The 20,167-nt window shown below is 44.5% G+C and overlaps 1 protein-coding gene across 1 annotated transcript in view; it reads left to right on the forward strand.

Annotated features, from left to right (window-relative positions):
* DIAPH3 (diaphanous related formin 3) overlaps positions 1-20,167 on the forward strand; it is a 560,319-nt gene that overhangs the window by 179,355 nt on the left and 360,797 nt on the right. Inside the window, exons 16-17 of the mRNA XM_075061558.1 lie at positions 15,523-15,858; positions 16,942-17,056. Of these exons, the coding sequence (XP_074917659.1) occupies positions 15,523-15,858; positions 16,942-17,056 (451 nt within the window). The remainder of the gene's footprint in view (positions 1-15,522; positions 15,859-16,941; positions 17,057-20,167) is intronic.

Genomic DNA, 20,167 nt, shown 5'->3' on the forward strand with positions numbered 1-20,167 from the left:
AAATCGATTTAAAGAGCCCTTTATATCGATATAAAGGGCGTTGTAGTGTGGACGGGTACAGCGTTAAATCGATTTAACGCTCTTTAAATCGATTTAAACGCGTAGTGTAGACCAGGCCTGAGAGGTTATGCCTGATTCTCCTGCCTTCCAATGTTGTCTGTCCTGCTGGAAGGTGGTGCTGGTCAACAACAGGCACTCCCAGTGTATTCGTTGCCTTGGGGAATCACACATTGCTCAGAAGTGCAACTTTTGTCTGGCACTAAAATCAAGAGCCAGAAAAAGAGAGAGAGAGCTTCATCTTCTTGTGATGGAGAGCTCTCTACAAGCAGCTTCTGACTCAGAATAAAGATCACTGAGCAGGGTCTACTGCCTCTGCAACATCACAGTCTCACACCTCCACGGCGTGTGAGAGAAAGATTGCCTTCTCATAGGTTCTTGAAAAAATGTGCCCCTTGCTCACCAGATAGAGAACCTGCCTTGAAAAAACCAAGTTCGTCAGTCTCCTCTGCTATCTCAGTGCCACTGGCTCTTTAATCAGGGACCCAGAGCACAGCTAGACTGCAAGGCCACAGGGTTGGAAAGACCATTAGTAACATTAGTGGACCAGTGTGGCAAGACAAACTCTTCCTTGATACCTAAGAAACCCACTCAGGTTCCATGTGTGCTTTCCTTGGAGTTTGAGACCTTTGGTACCACTTCCCTCCAAGCACCCAAAGCCTGTGTTACCATCAGCATCCTCAGCCACAATTACCTTGGTCCAGATTTCAGTCTTGGTACTGATAACCCTCGCGGTACTGCAGGAGTTGTGATTTTCTTGGAACGTGGGTGTATCTGAGAGACTCAACTTGCTGCTCCTCGACTCCGGTGTGCTGTCAGTACAGAAAACATCCAGATTGCCTGAACTTTGCCTGGTACTAACTGTTTCACCTCAGATCTCTTCAGGTGCTCCACCATTCCTGAATAAACTTGAGGAAGAGGATTCTGATGAAGACTTTCCTTGGTCTAAAATGTCAGTTCAGGGCTCTCCTCCTCACTGGTACAGAAGCCCCTTTCCAGAAGCCTCTGCTGAAGCTGCAGGTCTGCACAGTCCACATTGATCACCAATGTCTTGCTGATATGAGCAACCTTGGGTGCCGCCTCCTATGCCTTATGCACTTCCTCCCTGGCTGTACTGGGACCCCATGTGGCTTATCACCAACAGTTTTCCAGAGTGTTGAGTATCATTCACCATAGAGAAAAGGAACCAGATTCACCTACTCCCTCCACGAGGCCTGATCCTCCAGCAGAATCCCTTGTGGAACACGAGGCTAGAGCTAATGAAAGGATATCTCCTAGAACCAATCTTTTCTTCATTTCTGGAAGGACTAGTCATCCCTCCTCCTCTATCTCTGGTGGATGATTTTAAACATAGAATCTTAAGACTGGAAGAGACTTTGAGAGGACATCTAGTCCAGTTTTCTGCATTCATGGCAGAACTAAGTATCTAAATCATCCGTGACAGCTGTTTGTCTTATCTGCTCTTAAAAATCTCCACATCCTCCCTAGGCAGTCGATTCCAGTGCTTAACTACCCTGATAGGTAGTTTTTCTTCATGTTCAGTCTAAACTGCCCGTTCTGCAATTTAATTTGCTTCCTGTCCTATCCTCAGAACAGTTTACCTCTCTCCTCCTTGAACAACTTTTTATGTACTTGAAAACTGTTCTCATGTCCCCTCTCAGATTTTCCCCCAGAGTAAACTATCATGACCTATGAGGAAAGATGGAAAACATTGTTTTCTTGACCTTTAATCATTATTGTTGCTCTTCTCTGGACTTTCATCAGTTTGTTCACATTTTTCCTGAAATGTGACACCTAGACCTGGACACAATACTCCAGTTGAGTAGAATGGAAGAATTTCATAGTGTTTTGCTTATAGCACTCATGCTAATACATCCCAGAATGGTGTTAGCTTTTTTCTTTTTGCAACAATGTTACACTGTTCAGTCATATTTAGCTTCTGATCCATGAGACCCTCCAGATACCTTTCATCAGTAGTCTTCCTAGGCAATCATTTCCCATTTTGTATGTTTGCAAATGATTATTCCTTCCTAAGTGGGAGTACTTTGCATTTGTCCTTGTTGAATTTCATCCTGTGTACTTCAGACCATTTATCCAGTTTTTCCAGATTCTTTTGAATTTTAAGCCTATCCTTCAAAGCACTTGCAACCCCTTCCAGCTTCATATCATCCGCAAATGTATAAGTGTACTCTCTTTCTGCCGTTATTTAAATCATAGAACTGGACCCAGAACTGATCCCTGCCGGACCCCACTTGATATGCCATTCCAGTTTGAATGTAACCCACTGATAACTACTCTTTGGGAAAGCAGCAGAGAATCCTGTGGCACCTTATAGGCTAACAGACGTTTTGGAGCATGAGCTTTCGTGGGTGAATACCCACTTCGTCAGATGCATGTAGTGCCACAGGATTCTCTGCTGCTTTTACAGGTCCAGACTAACACGGCTACCCCTCTGATACTCTTTGGGAGCAATTTTCCAACCAGTTATGCATATTTGCAGGACCTGGTCAAGAAAGTGGTAGACTTTCTACAGATTCCTTTTGAGGAGTTGACAGAAGCTTATCATAAGGTATTCAACATTTTCCCATCAACTTGCTTGACCTCTTAATAAGGCTCTTCTGGACCGAGCGAAGATCATCTGGCACATGTAGCTTCCATTCTGCCTACATGAAAAAGAAAGGATAAGAAGTATTGTGTCCCAGCAAAGGACTTAGGTTCTAACTCTTTGGTAGTTGACACAGTGAATGAATACGATAGGCAATACCATGTTAAAATCACGCTTCATGACAAAGATCTCAGGCATCTGGATCTACTGGGGAAAAAGTCTTATTCCTTGGCCTCCCTGCAGTTTGTTATTGCCAATTATCAAGCATTGATGGCAAAGTGCAACTATGTGAAATACACCAAACTGACCTCTTTCATGGACCATCTACTGACAGAACACATGGATCAGTTCCATGCAATTATTGCAAAGGGCTAGATAATTGCCAGGAGAATGCTACAAGCATTCCTAGAAGCTGCTGATACCATTGCCCATTTGATCGCTTGTAGCAGTGATAATGAGAAGAGCCTTGTCATAAACAAATAGTAGAGAGTTAAGTCCAGTAAACCTGGCTAACACCTGACCAGAGGACCAATCAGGAGACAAGATACTTTCAAATCTCAGTGGAGGGAAGTCTTTGTTTTGTGCTGTTTTCTTTGTTCTCTGTTCTCTCTGGGTTCTGAGAGGGACCAGACATGTAAGCAAGTATCTCCAAGTTTCTGAAACAGCCTCTTCTGTTCAATTTAGTAAGTACCAGTTAGAAAGGTGGTATAGTCTGTTTGTTTTCTTTATTTGCAAATGTGTATTTGCTGGAAAGATTGTATCTCTGTTGCTGCAATTTGTATTTGTGCTGGGGAGAGGATTCTCCCTGGTGTCTATAAGCTGAAAGACCCTGTAACATTTGCCATCTTAATTTTACAGAGACAACTTTTCCTTTTTGCTTTCTTTTATTAAGAGCTTTTCTTTTTAAGAACCTGATCGATTTTTTGGTTATCTTGTGTAAGACCCAAGGGAAGGGAGTCTGCACTCACCAGGGAACTGGTGGGAGGAAGGAGAGAAGAGGGGAGGGAAAAGCCTGATTTCTCTCTGTGTTAAGATTACTGTCTCTCTCTCAGGGAGAGTCTGGGAGGGGGAGAAAAGAGGGGGAAGGTGAATTTCCTCTCTGTTTTAAGATTCAAGGAGTTGAATCACAGGGATCTCCCAGTGTTACACAGGGAGGGGAGAATCTGGGAGGAAGAAAGGAGGGGGGAATGTTTTATTTCTCTTTGTTGTGAGACCCAAGAGGTTTTGGGTCTTGGGGTCCCCAGAGAAGGGTTTGGGGTCCAGAAAGTGCCCCAAAACACTATATTTTTGGGTGGTGGCAGCTTTATCATTTCTAAGCCAATAATCAAGCTTAGGGGGGTTCATGCTGGTACTCCATAAGGTTCAGAGTGGGGGTTCATACCATGACAAGCCTCCTGGCTCCAACTCTCTGGATTCCCGAAAGAGGTCTAGAGTATAGAAGAGGACCTTTGTTTTCATGAGTGTAAGTCAGTGGTCCCCAACTTTTTTCATCTGGCCGGAAAGCGGCATCATCCAGAGGCATCACTGCCAAAATGCCATCAAATTTCGGTGCCATTTTGGTGGATGCTTGACTGCGGGCCAGGCCGTGGGCGCATTTAGATGCCACCGTGGGCGCCACATTGGGGACTCCTGGTCTACATTATTTGCAGATATCATGGACGAGTCTCTGAGAACATTAAAGGACTCTAAAATGTACCTACCTTAAATCTTAACTGCAATTAATTGACAGCCCTAATTTATACACCCATCTAGAAGAGAGAACTCAGCAAGTCTCACTGCCCAGAGATCCTGCTCCATCTAATTCCTTTCTTCCATGAGGTGCTATGAGCGATACTAAAGGTGGCAGAGATTTCAGAGAAGGAAGTGGTCCTCTTCTCAGCCTCCTACCTCGTAGCCATGCAAGTTTTACATCAGTTCCCAAGGTGGAATGAGATTCCCCCTCTCTTTGCACCGAGGCTGTCAAGCTTTGGCAATAGTGCATATACAACCAGATCATCATGACAGCCTATCTTTTAGTTTCTCAGAATGTGACCATATATGCACTCAGCAGATAATTCTTCCAAGATCACAAGTGGGAAATAGACCCCAGAATATTTACATATTCCATCAGTGGACACTCCACAGAGTCAAGCAAGAAATGCACTCACTTCTGCTTGAGCGGCGAATGGGGTCACCAATCCCTTGGGGATGCTTTTTACTACTCTGTGCATTTTTGTCAATTCTCCTAATTAGCTGAAGTTATGCCAAAATAAAGAAAGTCAGAGTCATGGTAATAGCTCTGACCTGGCCTACACAAATGTGGTATCCTTACCTGATGCAACTGGCTGTTTGCTGTCCGATTACTCTTCACTCTGCTTCTCATCTTGTCTCTCAGGAGAGCAGGAATATTCTTCATCCCAATCCCATGGTACTTCATTTCAAAGCACAGTTTGTCCATGGCTCTGGAGATAAGACAGCCTGCTCAGAAGATGTAAAAAGGGTATTATTACACAGCAAGAAACAATCTGCTCACTACATGTATTCTCGGTTTGTAAGGTGGTGTGACCACAGACAGATTCCTCCAGTGACTGGATCACTTCTGTATATATTGAAATACTCCCTAACTCTCAAAACCTCAGGTCTATTGATGAGCTCCATAAAAGTCCAACTGGCAGCCAGCATGGCATCCACCCCCCAATAGAGGGTTATTTTGTCTTTGCTCACCTGAATACAGTGAGATTCCTCAGAGGGCTGGGAAATCTCTATCTGCCAGTCCAATGTCCTGCTCCCATATAGGACCTCAATCTGGACCTTAAACGTCTCAGAAGACCACCCTTTGAACTTCTCGCTATCTGCTCACTGTTCCATTTGTCACTGAAGACAGCATTCCTGATAGCCATCATGTTGGGGTGATGGGCTGGAGAAATAGGGGGCCTGATGGCATTCTCCTCTTCAGTCTTCTATGACCCCACCCCAAATTTTTACCTAAGATTTCTTCACAGTTCCATTTTAATCAGCTCATTCATCTGCCTGTTTTCTATCCCAAACTGCATCTAAATCTCCAGGAGGCACTGCTGCACTCCCTGGATGTTAGGAGAGGTCTGGCCTTCTATCTACACAGGACAAAGCCCTTCAGAAAGACCCACAAGTTATTTGTCTTGTTTGCTGGCCCTTTTGATCTATCTGCTGTCTAACTGGAGGCTTTCCAAGTAGATATCAGGCTACATTAACTCCTGTTACCGGTCTTCCAACTTCAACAAATCTTTGGATATACACACTCATTCTACAGGATCCATCACCGCCTTTAAGTCTTTCCTTAAGAATGAGCAGATTATCAAAAACTGTAAAGCTGTTACTTGGACAGCTATACATACATATATCAAATACTATGCAATAACTCATGACTCCGACTCTGGTACTGTGTTTGGCTTGGCTGTACTCTCCTCTGTACTGGACTTGACTCTGAAGCCACTCTATCTTAGAGGATACTGTTCGGTAGGAACCCAGAGTGAAGCACCTGTAGTGACGCTACTCAAAGAAGAAATGGTTACTCACTCTGTGATTCTTTGGGATGTCTCTCTGGGTGCTCCACTATCTACCCTCCTTTCTCTCTGCTTCAGAGTTCAGAGTCATAAAGCTTCACCACAGAGAAGGAACTGAGGGCGTTTTACCTGTGCAGTGTTATATAACAATGGCACAGGGCATGAGACTGACTAACATGCATGCGTTGGCCAAATGGACACTGTTATGAGAGAAATCTGATCATAAGTGCAGGGGTTACTAGTGCATTTGAAGTGGAGCCCCATAGGGGGACACACACATTGAAGAAAACAGTTACTCTACAGGGCGAGTGACCATTTCTTCTTTTCTCTCCTTCCCTACTCTGCCCCTCCAGTAGATCAGTAACCCTGTCACAGTAGGAAATTGGTTTGGTTTGGCATGATTTGTGCTTGACAAATCCTTGCTGGCTCTTCCTCATAACCCTATTATCCTGTTGGTGCTTAAAAAATGAATTTTTCTCTCTTCCAATAGCATTCCAGATGTTAGGCTGGCTGTTCTATAATTCTCTGGTTCTTCTTTGAGTGCTTGCTCATATCAATTCCAATTAGGTATGCGCGCTCCGTGTACATGCTCGTCGGAAGATTTTTACCCTAGCAACACTCTGGGTCGCCCCCTGGAGTGGCACCGCTATAGCCCCGAATGTATACCCCTGCCGACCCAACGGCCCTTCAGTTCCTTCTTACCGCCCATGACGGTCGTTGGAACTGTGGAGCACTGCTTTGCTGATCTCCACATCCCTAGCTTCTTGTCGTTCTTTGCTCTTTACCGTGTTTATAGTTCAAGTTCTTGTAGTTATAGTTAGTGTTAGTACTTATATTCATAGTTAGTGTATATAGTTGAAGGGGGGATCGTGGATTAGCCCCTTTCATCCACCCCAGTACAGGCCCATGCTCAAGGCACCGGGATTCAAACCGTGCTTGGCGTGCCAGAAGCCAGTGCCAATGGGGGATCCTCACGACTCCTGCCTCAAGTGCCTACGGGAATCCCACCTTGCTGACAAGTGCCACATTTGCAAGTCATTTAAACCAAGGACGAAGAAGGAGTGGGACTTTCGATTGAAGCAGCTTCTCATGGAGTTGGCACTTAATCCTGTAACACCGGTACCGAGCGCCCAACAGACTGCCTTGGTAAGGAGCACCCCTTTGGCACTGGATCACTCCGGCACCAACCTCTACCGGCATTGACTCCTCGGCACCACTCCCTTTCCCTGACTGGGAAACGACATAGTGCTCCGACTCCAGCCTCACAGAAGGAGTGCTCATCTAAGATGGTTCATCGGGCACCGTCATCCGCTGTGGCACCGTTGACGCCGGCACTGCAGATTGCAGCTCCACCTAGCGCGGCACCGTCGATTCTGGTCCCACAAGGGCCGTTGAGTCCGATGCCAGACAGCTTCCCAGCTCGTGCTGTGGTTGAGCTTGCTCTCTGTTCTACGCCGGAGACCTTCTCTACGGCAAGAGAGCTCATTGCTATGACAGAGCCGATACATCCTCAACCCCCAGCACCGCTGGTGCGGGTTGTTCAATCAATTGGCAAGCCGGCTCTGGTAAGGCCTCCTTCTGTCGGTCCACCAGAGAGACGTCATTCCAGATCACGGTCTTGCAGATGCTCTCGATCACGTCGTTCCCGCTCCCGGTGCCGCTCACAGTCCCGGCTCCGCTCTCCATCGCAGTATTGGTCGCAGTCATGGCGACATTCAACATTTCGTTCACCGGACAGATACTCCTGGTACCAATCCAGCTCTCAGCACCGATCTTGGTACCGTGTATCCCACAGTCGCTCCAGACGAAGGGACTCGAGATCCCAGTCAACCTCCTGGCACCGGTACGTTAGAAGGTCCCGGTCTCGCTTGCGGTACCGCTTCCCGGTACCGTCCTGGGATTGAGCGTCAAGAACAGTGGCGCCCTCCCAGGGTCTCTCGGCACCACTGTGGCCTTCGAGAGACACATCGGTATCGTCTCAGGCTGATAGTGCATCCTACCATCAGGAGCGTGACTCTGACATCCCCAGCCAATGTCCGGAGAGACACAGCCACGAACAAGAGCCTCATCACTGGTCCTTCTGGACACCATGGGCATACCGCCAGGCCCAAGGTGCCCCATCAGTGGCTCAACGGTCGGCCCCGACAGAACACCGGGTACCAGAGGTAACAATGAGCTGCTTTCCCCCTGCAGGAACATCCGGTAGAGATAGGTGCTGGGACTCCTTACTGAGGCAGTCTGTTGGGACCGGGCACGGACGAGGGTCCAATTCCATCTGCAGTCACCGAGGTTCCACCTGATGCAGATGACGCCCCTCAAGTACACGACCCACCTCAGGACCTGTTGGTCCCAGGCCTCTCCTCCTCCTCACCTGATGAGGCGGTAGCAGGAACATCCTCCTCAGGCCCTCCACCAATCGATCTCAGGGCCCATCAAGACCTCTTGAGGCAGGTGGCTCAGAATATGAATGTGCAGGTGGAGGAGGTCACTGAAATAGAGGACCTGGTTGTGGACATCTTATTGGCTGATGCACCTACTAGAGTGGCTCTCCCGTTCATCGGCACTATACAAGCTAATGCGGGCACTGTTTGGCAATCCCCAGCTTCAATTCCACCTACAGCTAGGGGAGTAGAGAGGAATATATGATCCCCTCAAAGGGGTACGAATATCTCTACACTCACCCACCTCCCTGCTCTCTCGTTGTCCAATCGGTGAACGAACGGGAGCATCATGGCCAGCAAGCATCAGCTCCTAAGGTGGAGGAGGCTAGACACGTGCACCTCCTAGGCCGCAAAATATACTCAGCTGGGGGCCTCCAACTTACTGTGGCAAACCAACAAGCCCTCTTAAGTCAGTATAACTTGAATACATGGGTGTCCATGGGGAAGTTTATGGAGCTTCCTCCCCAGGCGTCCTGTCCAGAGTTTATGGCCCTACTTGAAGAAGGTAAAAAGGTAGCAAGAACCTTTCTCTAGGCCTCTCTGGATGCAGCGGACTCGGCTGCCAGAACTCTGGCATCCGGAGTGACGATGAGGTGTATCTCCAGGCTTCAGGCCTTCCCCCTGAATTGCAGGAGACCATTCAGGATTTACCCTTTGAGGGCTAGGGCCTTTTCTGAGACAAAACCGACCCCAGGTTGCAAAATCTGAAGGACAATCGTGTCATAATGCTCTCGCTGGGTATGCACACGCCAGTGACCCAATGAAGGTCCTTCCGCCCCAGCCACACCACCCTTACAAACAGACTAGACCATGTCAGGATGCTACTAGAAGGCGTGGCAGGGGGAATCGGCGGAGGCAGTCTGGCCCTCAAGGAACCCAAAGTCAAGTGCCTCCTAAACCACCACCGGGGCCCAAGCAAAACTTTTGATGGGACACCCTACTGGATCCTTCTCCCTCCTTTTTCAACCGCCTCTCCCATTTCCTCCCTGCCTGGTCCCAGCTAACCTCAATCGTTGGGTCCTCCGCGTGGTGGAAGCGGGATACCAGCTCCAGTTTGTTTTAATCCTCCCTACCCGTCCCTCTTCAGGGACCCCTCTCTCGAGCTATTCCTTTTACAAGCGATCCAGGCACTCCTAAAACTGGGAACCATAGAGGAGGTGCCAAAAGACATGAGGGGCAAGGGGTTCTATTCCCGCTGCTACTTAATCCCCAAGGGAAAGGGAGGTTTACGACCGATCCTTGACCTGCGAGAACTCAACAAATTCATGATAAAGCTGAAGTTCCGCGTGGTATCCCTGGGGACCATCATCCCATCCTTGGATCCGGGAGACTGGGTATGCCGCCCTCGATATGAAGGACGTGTATTTCCACATCGCCATTTATCCACCACACAGATGGTACCTCCCGTTTTGTGGTCAACCACCAACACTTTCAGTTCACTGTACTTCCCTTTGGCCTTTCTACAGCTCCAAGAGTCTTCACCAAATGCATGGCTGTAGTAGCCACCTCCCTCTGGTGTCGTCGAGTACACGTCTACCCGTATCTTTGACGATTGGCTCATTTGAGAAACTTCCCAATCACAAGTATCGCAGCACCTGTGCATCATCAGAGACCTCTTCGGAAGCCTAGGCCTCATGATCAACACAGAAAAGTCTACTCTGACACCCACGCAGAGAATAGACTTCATCACAGCTGTTCTGGACTCCAATCTAGCCAGAGCCTGCCTCCCCCAGTCGCGTTTTCAAACAATAGCTTCAATAAATTCGAAGTCTTCAATCCTTTCTGACAACGTCGGTGTGCACCTGCCTCAGCCTAGTAGGTCACATGGCTCTTGCACCTTCGTGAACAAGTACGCGAGGCTATGTCTCCGTCCCTTCCAAACCTGGCTTGCTTCAATATACCGTCCACACAGGGACAGTTGCCCCAAGAGCTGGTCTTGCACATCAACGTGAGGGAGCTGAGAGCAGTCCGTCTAGCATGCTAGGTGTTTCGGGACCATCTACAAGGCCGTTGTGTATCAGTGTTCACGGACAACACAACGGCCATGTTTTACATAAACAAGCAGGGCAGGGCACGCTCCTCCCTCCTTTGTCAAGAAGCCATCTGCCTCTGGGACTTTTGCATAGCCCACTTTATTGATTTGGTAGTGTCTTTTCTCCCAGGAGTCCAGAACACTCTGGCAGATCACCTCAGCAGGTCCTTCCTGTCTCTCGAGTGGTCGATTCGTCCGGACATTATCCATTCTGTTTTCCGGAGGTGGGGCTTCCCCCACGTAGACCTCTTTGCCTCCCGAGAGAACAGGAAATGCCAGGTGTTCTGCTTCTTCCAAGGACGCTCCTCGGGCTCCCTCTCAGACGCATTTCTGATCCCGTGGAAGAGGCACCTACTTTATGCCTTCCCACCATTTCCGCTCGTCCACAGAGTCCTACTCAAGCTCTGCAGGAACAGAGCCCAACTGATCCTCATTCCTGCCACGTGGCCGAGGCAGCATTGGTACACCCTGTAGTTCGACCTCTCAGTGGCAGACCCGATCCCCCTGCTACTCTGGCCGGACTTCATAACACAGGACTTTGGCAGGCTTCACCATCCAGACCTGCAATCCCTTCATCTCACAGCATGGCTGCTGTGTGGTTGAGCCAGTCTGAGTTGCACTGCTTTGCCTCAGTACAACAGGTGCTCTTGGGCAGTAGGAAGCCTTCCATTAGGATGACACATCTTGCCAAGTGGAAGCGTTTCTCCTACTGGTGCTCTCAGAGTAACTTAGTCCCCAGACAGGTATCTGTCCCAACTGTCCTGGATTACCTATGGTCCCTGAAAGAGTAGGGCCTGGTGGTCTCTTCTATGAAGGTGCATCTGGCAGCTGTTTCCACCTTCTACCTGGGGGAAAGTGACTGTTCAGTCTTTTCTCACCCCATAGTTTCCAGGTTCCTTAAGGGATTGGAATGGTTGTACCCTCAAGTCAGACGCCCGACTCCCTACATGGGATCTAAACCTGGTGCTAGCCAAGCTTATGGGGTGCACGTTTTAAGCCTCGGGCCACCTGCTCGCTGCTGTACCTGTCCTGTAAGACAGCGTTCCTCGTCGCTATCACCTCGGCAAGACGAGTAGCGGAGCTTTGGGCTTTCACAGTGGATCCCCCGTATACGGTATTGCACAAGGACAAGGTATAGCTCCAACTGCACCCCTCTTTCCTCCCTAAGGTGGTGTCTGCTTTTCATGTCAGTCAAGACATCTTTCTCCCAGTCTTTTTCCTGAAGCCACACTCATCGCGTCAGGAACAACTACATACCTTGGATGTCTGCAGGGCTCTCTCCTTTTATATCGAGAGAACCAAACCCTTCCGACATTTTCCTCAGCTCTTTGTAGCAGTGGCAGACTGGATGAAAGGCATGCCTGTCTCTTCCCAACGAATTTGATCTCGGGTGACATCCTGCATCCGAACATGCTATGAATTGGCTCACGTTCTGGCTAGCCATCTCACCGCCCATTCTACTCGGGCGCAAGCCTCATCTGCCGCTTTCCTGGCCCATGTCCCCATTCAGGAAACATGTCGCACTGCAACCTGGTCATCAATTCACACCTTTGTCTCACATTACGCATTGGTTCAACAGTCCAGAGACGATGCAGCCTCTGGCTCAGCAGTTTTGCATTCCGCAACATCTCACTCCGACCCCACTGCCTAGGTAAGGCTTGGGAATCACCTAATTGGAATTGATATGAGCAAGCACTCGAAGAAGAAAAGATAGTTACTCACCTTTGTAACTGTTGTTCTTCGAGATGTGTTGCTCATATCCATTCCAAACCTGCCCTCCTTTCCAACTGTCGGAGTAGCCGGCAAAAAGGAACTGAAGGGCCGTCGGGTCAGCAGGGGTATATATCCGGCGCTATAGCGGCACCACTCCAGGGGGCGACCCAGCTGACCCACAGAGTGTTGCTAGGGTAAAAATCTTCCGACGAGCGTGCACGTGGCGTGCGCACACCTAATTGGAATGGATATGAGCAACACATCTCGAAGAACAACAGTTACAAAGGTGAGTAACCGTCTTTTCCTTTTTGTTCTCCTTTTTAAAGATAGGTGCTATGTTTGTCCTTCTCCAGTCCTTTGGGGCTGCGCATATCCTCCATGAGTTCCAAAAGATAATCGCTATCGGTTCCGAGATTGCTTCAGCTTTTTTCCTTAAGTATCCTAGGATGAATTTCATTAGGGTCTGTTGACTTGTATATATTTAACTTCTCTAAATATTCTTTAACCTATTATTTCTCTTTTTTTTTGCTCTTTGTTGTTAATATTAATTGTGTGAAATATCTTGTCACTGTTTTATAGAAGACTGAAGCAAAATTGACATGAAATACCTCAGCCGTCTTGATGATGTTAGTTATTAGTTCCACTTCCATACTAAGTCGTGGATCTACACTTTTTTCACTTGCTCTATAATTTCATGATCACTTTCAGTCATTTTATTATCACTTTCATTTTGTTCTTTAGACATTTATAAAAGAAACAACAAATAGAGTATTGCAGGAACTGTCCATTCTTCCAGTCAGTAATATAAATAAGAACCAGTAGCTAAAAGTATATTTGTGATCTTTATAATATTGTCAATCAACTCTTTATTAAGTATGTTTAAAACAACTTGCAACTAATTTGTCAAAACAGCAGAAAATAGTTTTTTATTTTAGATGTATACAAATGTTAAAAAAGGCATATCTCAATATGCTCTAGCTGTTTCACAATTAAAAAAGTACACCTCTGCTCCCATACAACAGTGTCCTCGGGAGCCAAAAAATCGTACCGCGTTATAGGTGACACCACATTATATGAACTTGCTTTGATCTGCGAGAGGGCGCAGCTCTGCTCTCCGGAGCACTGCTTTACTGCGTTATATCCGAATTTGTGTTATATTGAGTCGCCTTATATGGGGGTAGAGGTGTATTAATTGAATAACTTATGTTACAAATAACAGTAAAACTCATAATTGCCAAATACTACTTAAACAGGCACCGTATACCTTGCTTTTGTTATACCTCCTTTCTATTCCTGCCCTCACTCGTTTTATTTCCAATAGCAGATCCAAGTGTAGTTTTTTGTGAGTTGTCTTCCATGTCTGTTTCACTTTTACTTTATGGATCCTGTTCTAGGGCTTCTTCTTTCATATCAGCTGCTGGTTGGTATGTGCCTAATAAATTTGAAGCCCACCCTCACCAAATAAACTTGAATCAATTTTCACTCTGCTACAGATCATGCACGCTTAGGACAACACAGTATTGATTTAACCTTCCAAATACAAAGTAATGTTGTCTTCACAACTGTTAGAGCTAGAAATTTACTATTTCATTTGCAGAATCAAAACTTTCTTCTAAGAATGTGTGACATTGCACTTCATATCATTTTATGAAAATATGTTAATGAGTGAGAATATAATGTAACTGGAATATGCTTCATACAAAAGATCTCTTGTAAAGTATCATTACAAAGCTTATCTACTGAGTGTGGTCATCCTATTTGCATTAATGTATCATTCTTGTATCTGAAACTGGAAATATGAAATATAACTCTGAGGTCCTATTGTAATTATGCAAAGCGTGGGCCATTAACGGTGGTTTGGAATCTTGATGGCTCCCATCAACCCGGACAATTGGTTGTAAATGGCTCGCTTTACTTGGAAGCCGTCCTGTGAGTCAGGCCAGGAAGAATGAAGGCTTGGGGTCTCTCAGGACGTGTGGCCGTGTCACTTGGTACTGGAATCCATCTAAAACCTGGGCCTTTTCCATTCAGAAGGAGGGGTGGGGACCCAGAGAGACAAAAGAGACCCACCTTCTGACAAAGCTATATAAGGAGGTGGAACAGAACAAAGGGGGTTCCAGTCATGAGAAATCGCCTAGCTACCACCTGAGCTGGTACAAGGACTGTACCAGGGGAAAGAAATTGCTTGGACTAGAAAGTAGTCTAGTCTGTGAAAGAAGCTTATTGGAACATCTCTATGGATGAGATTTTATCTGTATTAATTTTCCTACTGTATTCGGCTTAGACTTGTGTGTTTTGTTTTGTTTTATTTTGCTTGGTAACTTACTTTGTTCTGTCCGCTATTACTCAGAACTGCTTAAATCCTACTTGTTGTTCTTAAGATAGTTACTTTTGCCCGGGTCTGTTTTTGCAGCAGGCTAGTGTGTCTGGCTCAACAAGGCAGGGTGCTGAAGTCCCAAGCTGGGAGGGAAAATTGGCTCAGAGGTAGTCTCAGCACATCAGGTGACAGTCTCAAAGGGGTCTCTGTGACCCAACCCGTCACAGTATGAATGGCTTTTATCTAAGAAAAGAGGTTTTTTCCTCCCAGTTCTTTTGTTTATAATACTTTATAATAATCACTGGACCAAGTTAGTCTCAAGTGGTGCCACTGGTTCTGGGTCCTTGGAATAGTTCTTTTTCAGCTGTAATAGTAGCTTGAGGATCTGACCATCTTGATTTTGGTTTGCTCCAAATTCTGGCTGGCTTAGATAAAAAACCATCCAGAGCAAGAAAAATTACTTTTAGAAATATTCTGAAAAAGAGCTCTGTGTAAGCGTAAAAGCTTGCCTCTCACCAACAGAAATTACTTTACGCACCTTGTCTGTCTTAGCAATTCTATCATGTCCAATGAAACAAGGTGTTAAATACAGTATCTCTAAGTATGTTTTTGTGTCTGCTTCTGAGTCTAAATTGTATTTGCAAGACAAAGAACTCTTATTATGAAAGATATGGATGTAAAGAGACCATGTCAGTTTCAATAAAATTCATATTTCATTGTTTCATGGAGGATACTGTCACTGAAAGCATTACTTTTTCATTTATTCTGTAAATATGAACCTTATGGCACTCAGTTTAAGAACATGAGTCTGAATAAAATTTTTGTTTTCTCCCAAGTATGGCTCCATACCACATGGATCAGATGTTCATTTTTTACCATCAGTACAAGGAGGCACATCTATTCCTCCATCAGCTGCTGCAGCACCTGAACAGTTACTACCATCTCCCCCATTGGCACCTTTTAATGGAGCACCTCCGCCGCCGCCACCTCCGCCACCGCCTTTTATGAATGGCTCAGGAATGGCTCCATCTTTTGGTGCACCACCACCTCCTCCGCCACCAGGCTTTCCTGGAGTACAGTGGTCTCCGCCTCCACGTACATTGCCCTTTGGATTGAAGCCTAAAAAAGAATTCAAACCTGAGATCACCATGAAAAGGCTCAATTGGTCAAAGGTAAAACTTAAATGTGGAAAATTTCTAATGCCAAATTTAATGTAGAAGTTACAGTAATTTGGCATTGCCAGATGGGTAAGTTGTGTAGAATGAATGTCAGTTGAATGAAAATATAGTATTGTATCAATCTCCTATTATGGATTTACTTTTTCTTTCCTCCCCACTCTTTCCTCCTTCCTCCTTCTAGGGATTTCTGCATCTGTCAATATTTCCATCTTATTCTTGTCTTTAAAAATTATCATTACAAAAAATAATGTAGTATTCTTTATATTAATACAAATGTTTGGACCAAAAAACTCAGTGTAAAGAGTTATCCATAGGAAAAATATAGCTAAAAGAATACAGGTATTATCCTTGTGTTTGACTCAGTTGTGTTCAGAGAAGTCTCCCTTAAAACTGATAATGTTTTAAATTTACACTGATGTCAAATTTGCTATATCTATGCAGGGCACAGTTAGACCCTTAACTAATAAGGTAGTACTGATAAAAGATTTTATATTAAATTCTTTTTGTCTATAGACATTTGTCATGAGCGGTTCAACATAAAAGTCAGAATTATAACAATTCTAAACAAGTTGTATAAAACTCAGTTTGTGTTAAAGATCTTGGTGTGTGTATTGACGTCTTCTAAACACTAGAATCTAGTTTCTTTTAAACAGTATCTTTAGTGCATTAGTATATTTTAGATACACTGCATTTTCAAAATTAGAAATCTTTGTACTTGTGAAAACAGTGATTGAAATAGTCTATGAACATGCAGCCTTTCAAATGTCCAGTTATTATTTTGTATTAATTCTAGCTGTGGACCAGGACTTATTATGCTAGGCGTTGTGTACACATGCAACAAAAAGACAATCCTTGCCTCAAAGAGGTTACAATTTAAATACAAAACAAGGGACAACAGAAGAACCGATGGATACAGATACATGGGAGTCAGTATTGTTCAGCATGGTAGGCAGTAGTCTCAGCAATCAGCTGCTTCACCATTGTTACGTCTTGTGTAGAGCTTACAGCAAAGTAGAATTTTAAGGAGAGTTATGCTACATATTTACAAGGAAGCTTTGATATCTCTTTGATTTGCAGATTAGGCCACATGAAATGAATGAAAACTGTTTCTGGCTGAAAGCAGATGAGGACAAGTATGAGAGTGCTGATTTGCTTTGCAAACTGGAGCTTACGTTTTGTTGTCAAAAGAAAGGTAAGTAATTCATTGACTTGATTTAATACTTTTTAAAGCTGTATTTTGTAATCAAATATGCCATTTGTAATCCCAGTCTACTAATTTTAAATAATATTATATATATCAAACACTTTGACTCTCCATATTTTACATGAGAGCATATAAAAATATGCAGTCTGAAAAATAGTAAATTTTAGAGTCAAACTTCGTTTTTATTAAAGTAATATTCTATTCCATCATTTTGAAAGCCGTATGTAATGTGTGAGCTAGACAAAAAATTTCTGTGACAAACACCAAAATGCTTCCTGATATTATCAGACTTTTGTTCAGTCATATTTAAGAATATCTGTGCATACAAAAGATGTTTAGCTCTTGACAAACTAGTGAATCCCATTGTAGAATCCAGAAGTTATGCTATTTAGCTTGCAAATATTCATGGTTTATTGATGCACCAAGGATACAGATAAGCCCATACTGAACAAATATTGCAGCAATTAACCATATGAGTATAATTGACCCAGGCTTTCTGGGAAAACAGTTCTTGGTAATTTTTTTTTCACGAGATTCCCTCCTTCCTACACATGAAGTCCTGCTCTTGCTCAGTCTGTCTTTGACCCAGTTTTTTAAGGCCTGTGGAAAGGTCAGCTATCCAACAGATAATCAGAGGGCAGCCTCCTCTCTAAAGTAGTTTCATTTAGCCTGCTCCTGGTTTTATTCTCTTTCTCTACATTTGCTTTTTGAGTATATTGCAACCAAGGATTTCCCCTTCAGAGCCTGTGGTTGTGTTGCTACTTTCCCGAACAGGAAAATTAGTATTCTTATGTCCCCATGACATCTGAGAGTCTGAACTGTGAGCTATTTCCATTGTTTCTGAAGAGGGGAGACAGACCAATAGATTTGGTGGCATCTAAAGCATTAGGACTGTCCTTGGCAGAAATTCTCCAAAGTTTTCACTTTCAGTGATAGGGCATATTTCTATCACAGCTATATTGAAGTATGCTTTCAAGTAGATGCCAAAATAGATATGTATATCTTCACTGACATTGACTGTTGAGGAAAACACCATGGCATTCTGTACTGATGCAGAAATAATTGCTTCTGTACCAAGTTAACTGTGTATGAACCTACCATCAGAATGATTGTGCTGATTCTTTTTATTTCTTAGGTGCTAGTGGTGTGGTTTCATACTTTGATGTGGTATTAAGAAGAACAGTATTGTTTAGATTAACAGAATCTGACCCCTTTCTTATGTTACATGGCAAGAATTACCTTTATTTCAGGGTGATTGGTAAGTTATAATTTATTAGGATTGCATCCAACAATGCATTTTACAGGCTTTTGCAGAACAGATACCCTGAGAAACTTGCAGTCTAAAATGTAGATGTGATGGTGAAAATGAGAGTAAGAGAGGGGTGAGATTGAACATGGCTGTATTAACTTCATGGGGTGACTGATTTTTTTTTTTATTTATTTGTAAAGAAGTTTTTTGTGCTAGTTCATTTATTGTAGGTTTTATGCCTGAAGTAAATTTCTACGAGGTACTTGAATGAGGTGAGTCTGGTGGCATGAGAATTAGGTATATGGAGGGTATCCCTGACATAGGGAGTAGCATGGGAGTGGCAGATGAAGGTAATGTCATGACTCATTGCATTGACAAAACTGAGTAAATGCTGGGGACACCATAGTAAACCAGAGCACTGATTGAGTAACAGTGCCCCTTTATCTCCTTCAGAGTATGGACAAAAAGTTTGAATTTATTATTTAGAATGATGAGTGCATTAATGGATGAGTCCTTGTTTGTTTATTTGGTAGGGAGGAATTTGAATGAGCCAATAAGTTTACTGAAAATGTTTAGTAATTTCAGCTGCACACTTACTAACCAGTGAAAGTTCTGGGGAAAAAAAAAAGAGTGAAAGGTAATGACAATTTATTTTACTGTAAAATTCTGTTTTGTTGTTTTCATTTTTCTTAAACTTCACATTTACCCCATCCCTTCTAGATTTGTTGGTGTTAAAATGATAAGCACATGGCAAAATGGCTTGAGCCAAAAAAACCCCAAACATGCATTCACGTTTAAATAACTCACTCTTCCAGCTAGGAATGCACTGTTGCTTTTTCAGCAAAGCACTGTCTGACTGGCAGCATTTTGAAGTCTATTTTGTATATGATTAGTCACATTATTCTCAAAAGGCATGCAACTGCAACAAACATAAGAACAATGTATGCAAGGCAGCTTGTCAACAGATCAGAGTTTAAAAAAAAAAATCAGATTTGGAGGGGAAAAAAAAGCCTCCTCTTCTTTAAAAGCTGGCTCCTGTCTGTATTCCACTGTGGGGTAGGCATGTGCTTTATGCACCTGGAGTAAGAGAATTTTGAAAGACATGTGCATGTGTCCTTGCTTTCCTCATACTTGAGGAGATGAAGGGTGGGGTGGGCTAACAACCTCTCCAGTTCCTTCATACTGTCGTATGGGCTGGGTCAGAACCTCCAGTGTCCAGAGCTCTCCTCCTTCAGTTCCTCATGCTGTATGTATTAAACACTGTATTAGTGCTTTTTCCATCTAACTACTCATAGAAGATATAAAAACTATAGAGAAGTTTTAGTAGTTTGATTTCTCATCTCTGGGGCAACCATCCCTTCCCTCTCCAATACCCTCTTATGGGTATCGGACTATGCCCAGAACTCCAGGCTTCAAGAATTGTCTCCTGCCCCCATTCTTTTTGGTCAGCAGTGACTATCTGCACTGCTTCTACTGTCTTGGGGAAGCACACGTCACAGCTAAGTGCAATATTTGCTGCTCCTTCTCTGGCTGTATCCATTTGTCATGGGAACTTAGGCTTAGAAAATACCTCAGAAAAGGCCAAGAAGCCTCAGTCGGACCTTGGCCAGGGCACCCTTCCTGTACATCAAGCTAAATTGGCATGGAATGCATGTCTGCCATGATGTCCAGCTCTGCTACAGGGGAGCTTGTAATCACAGACTTCATCAGTCTCTCATCAGGAAGGCAGAAAACTATCGCACAAATGTAAGAGCAGTGCCTCTTAGTTGGCTACGAAATTGACTGGCACAACTCCACATAAGTCAAGCAAACCTACTCTGTCAACCTCTTAGGACATATTAAGTCTCAGA

The sequence above is a fragment of the Chelonoidis abingdonii genome, chromosome 1 (assembly GCF_003597395.2).
Source record: "Chelonoidis abingdonii isolate Lonesome George chromosome 1, CheloAbing_2.0, whole genome shotgun sequence".
Taxonomy (NCBI): domain Eukaryota; kingdom Metazoa; phylum Chordata; order Testudines; family Testudinidae; genus Chelonoidis; species Chelonoidis abingdonii.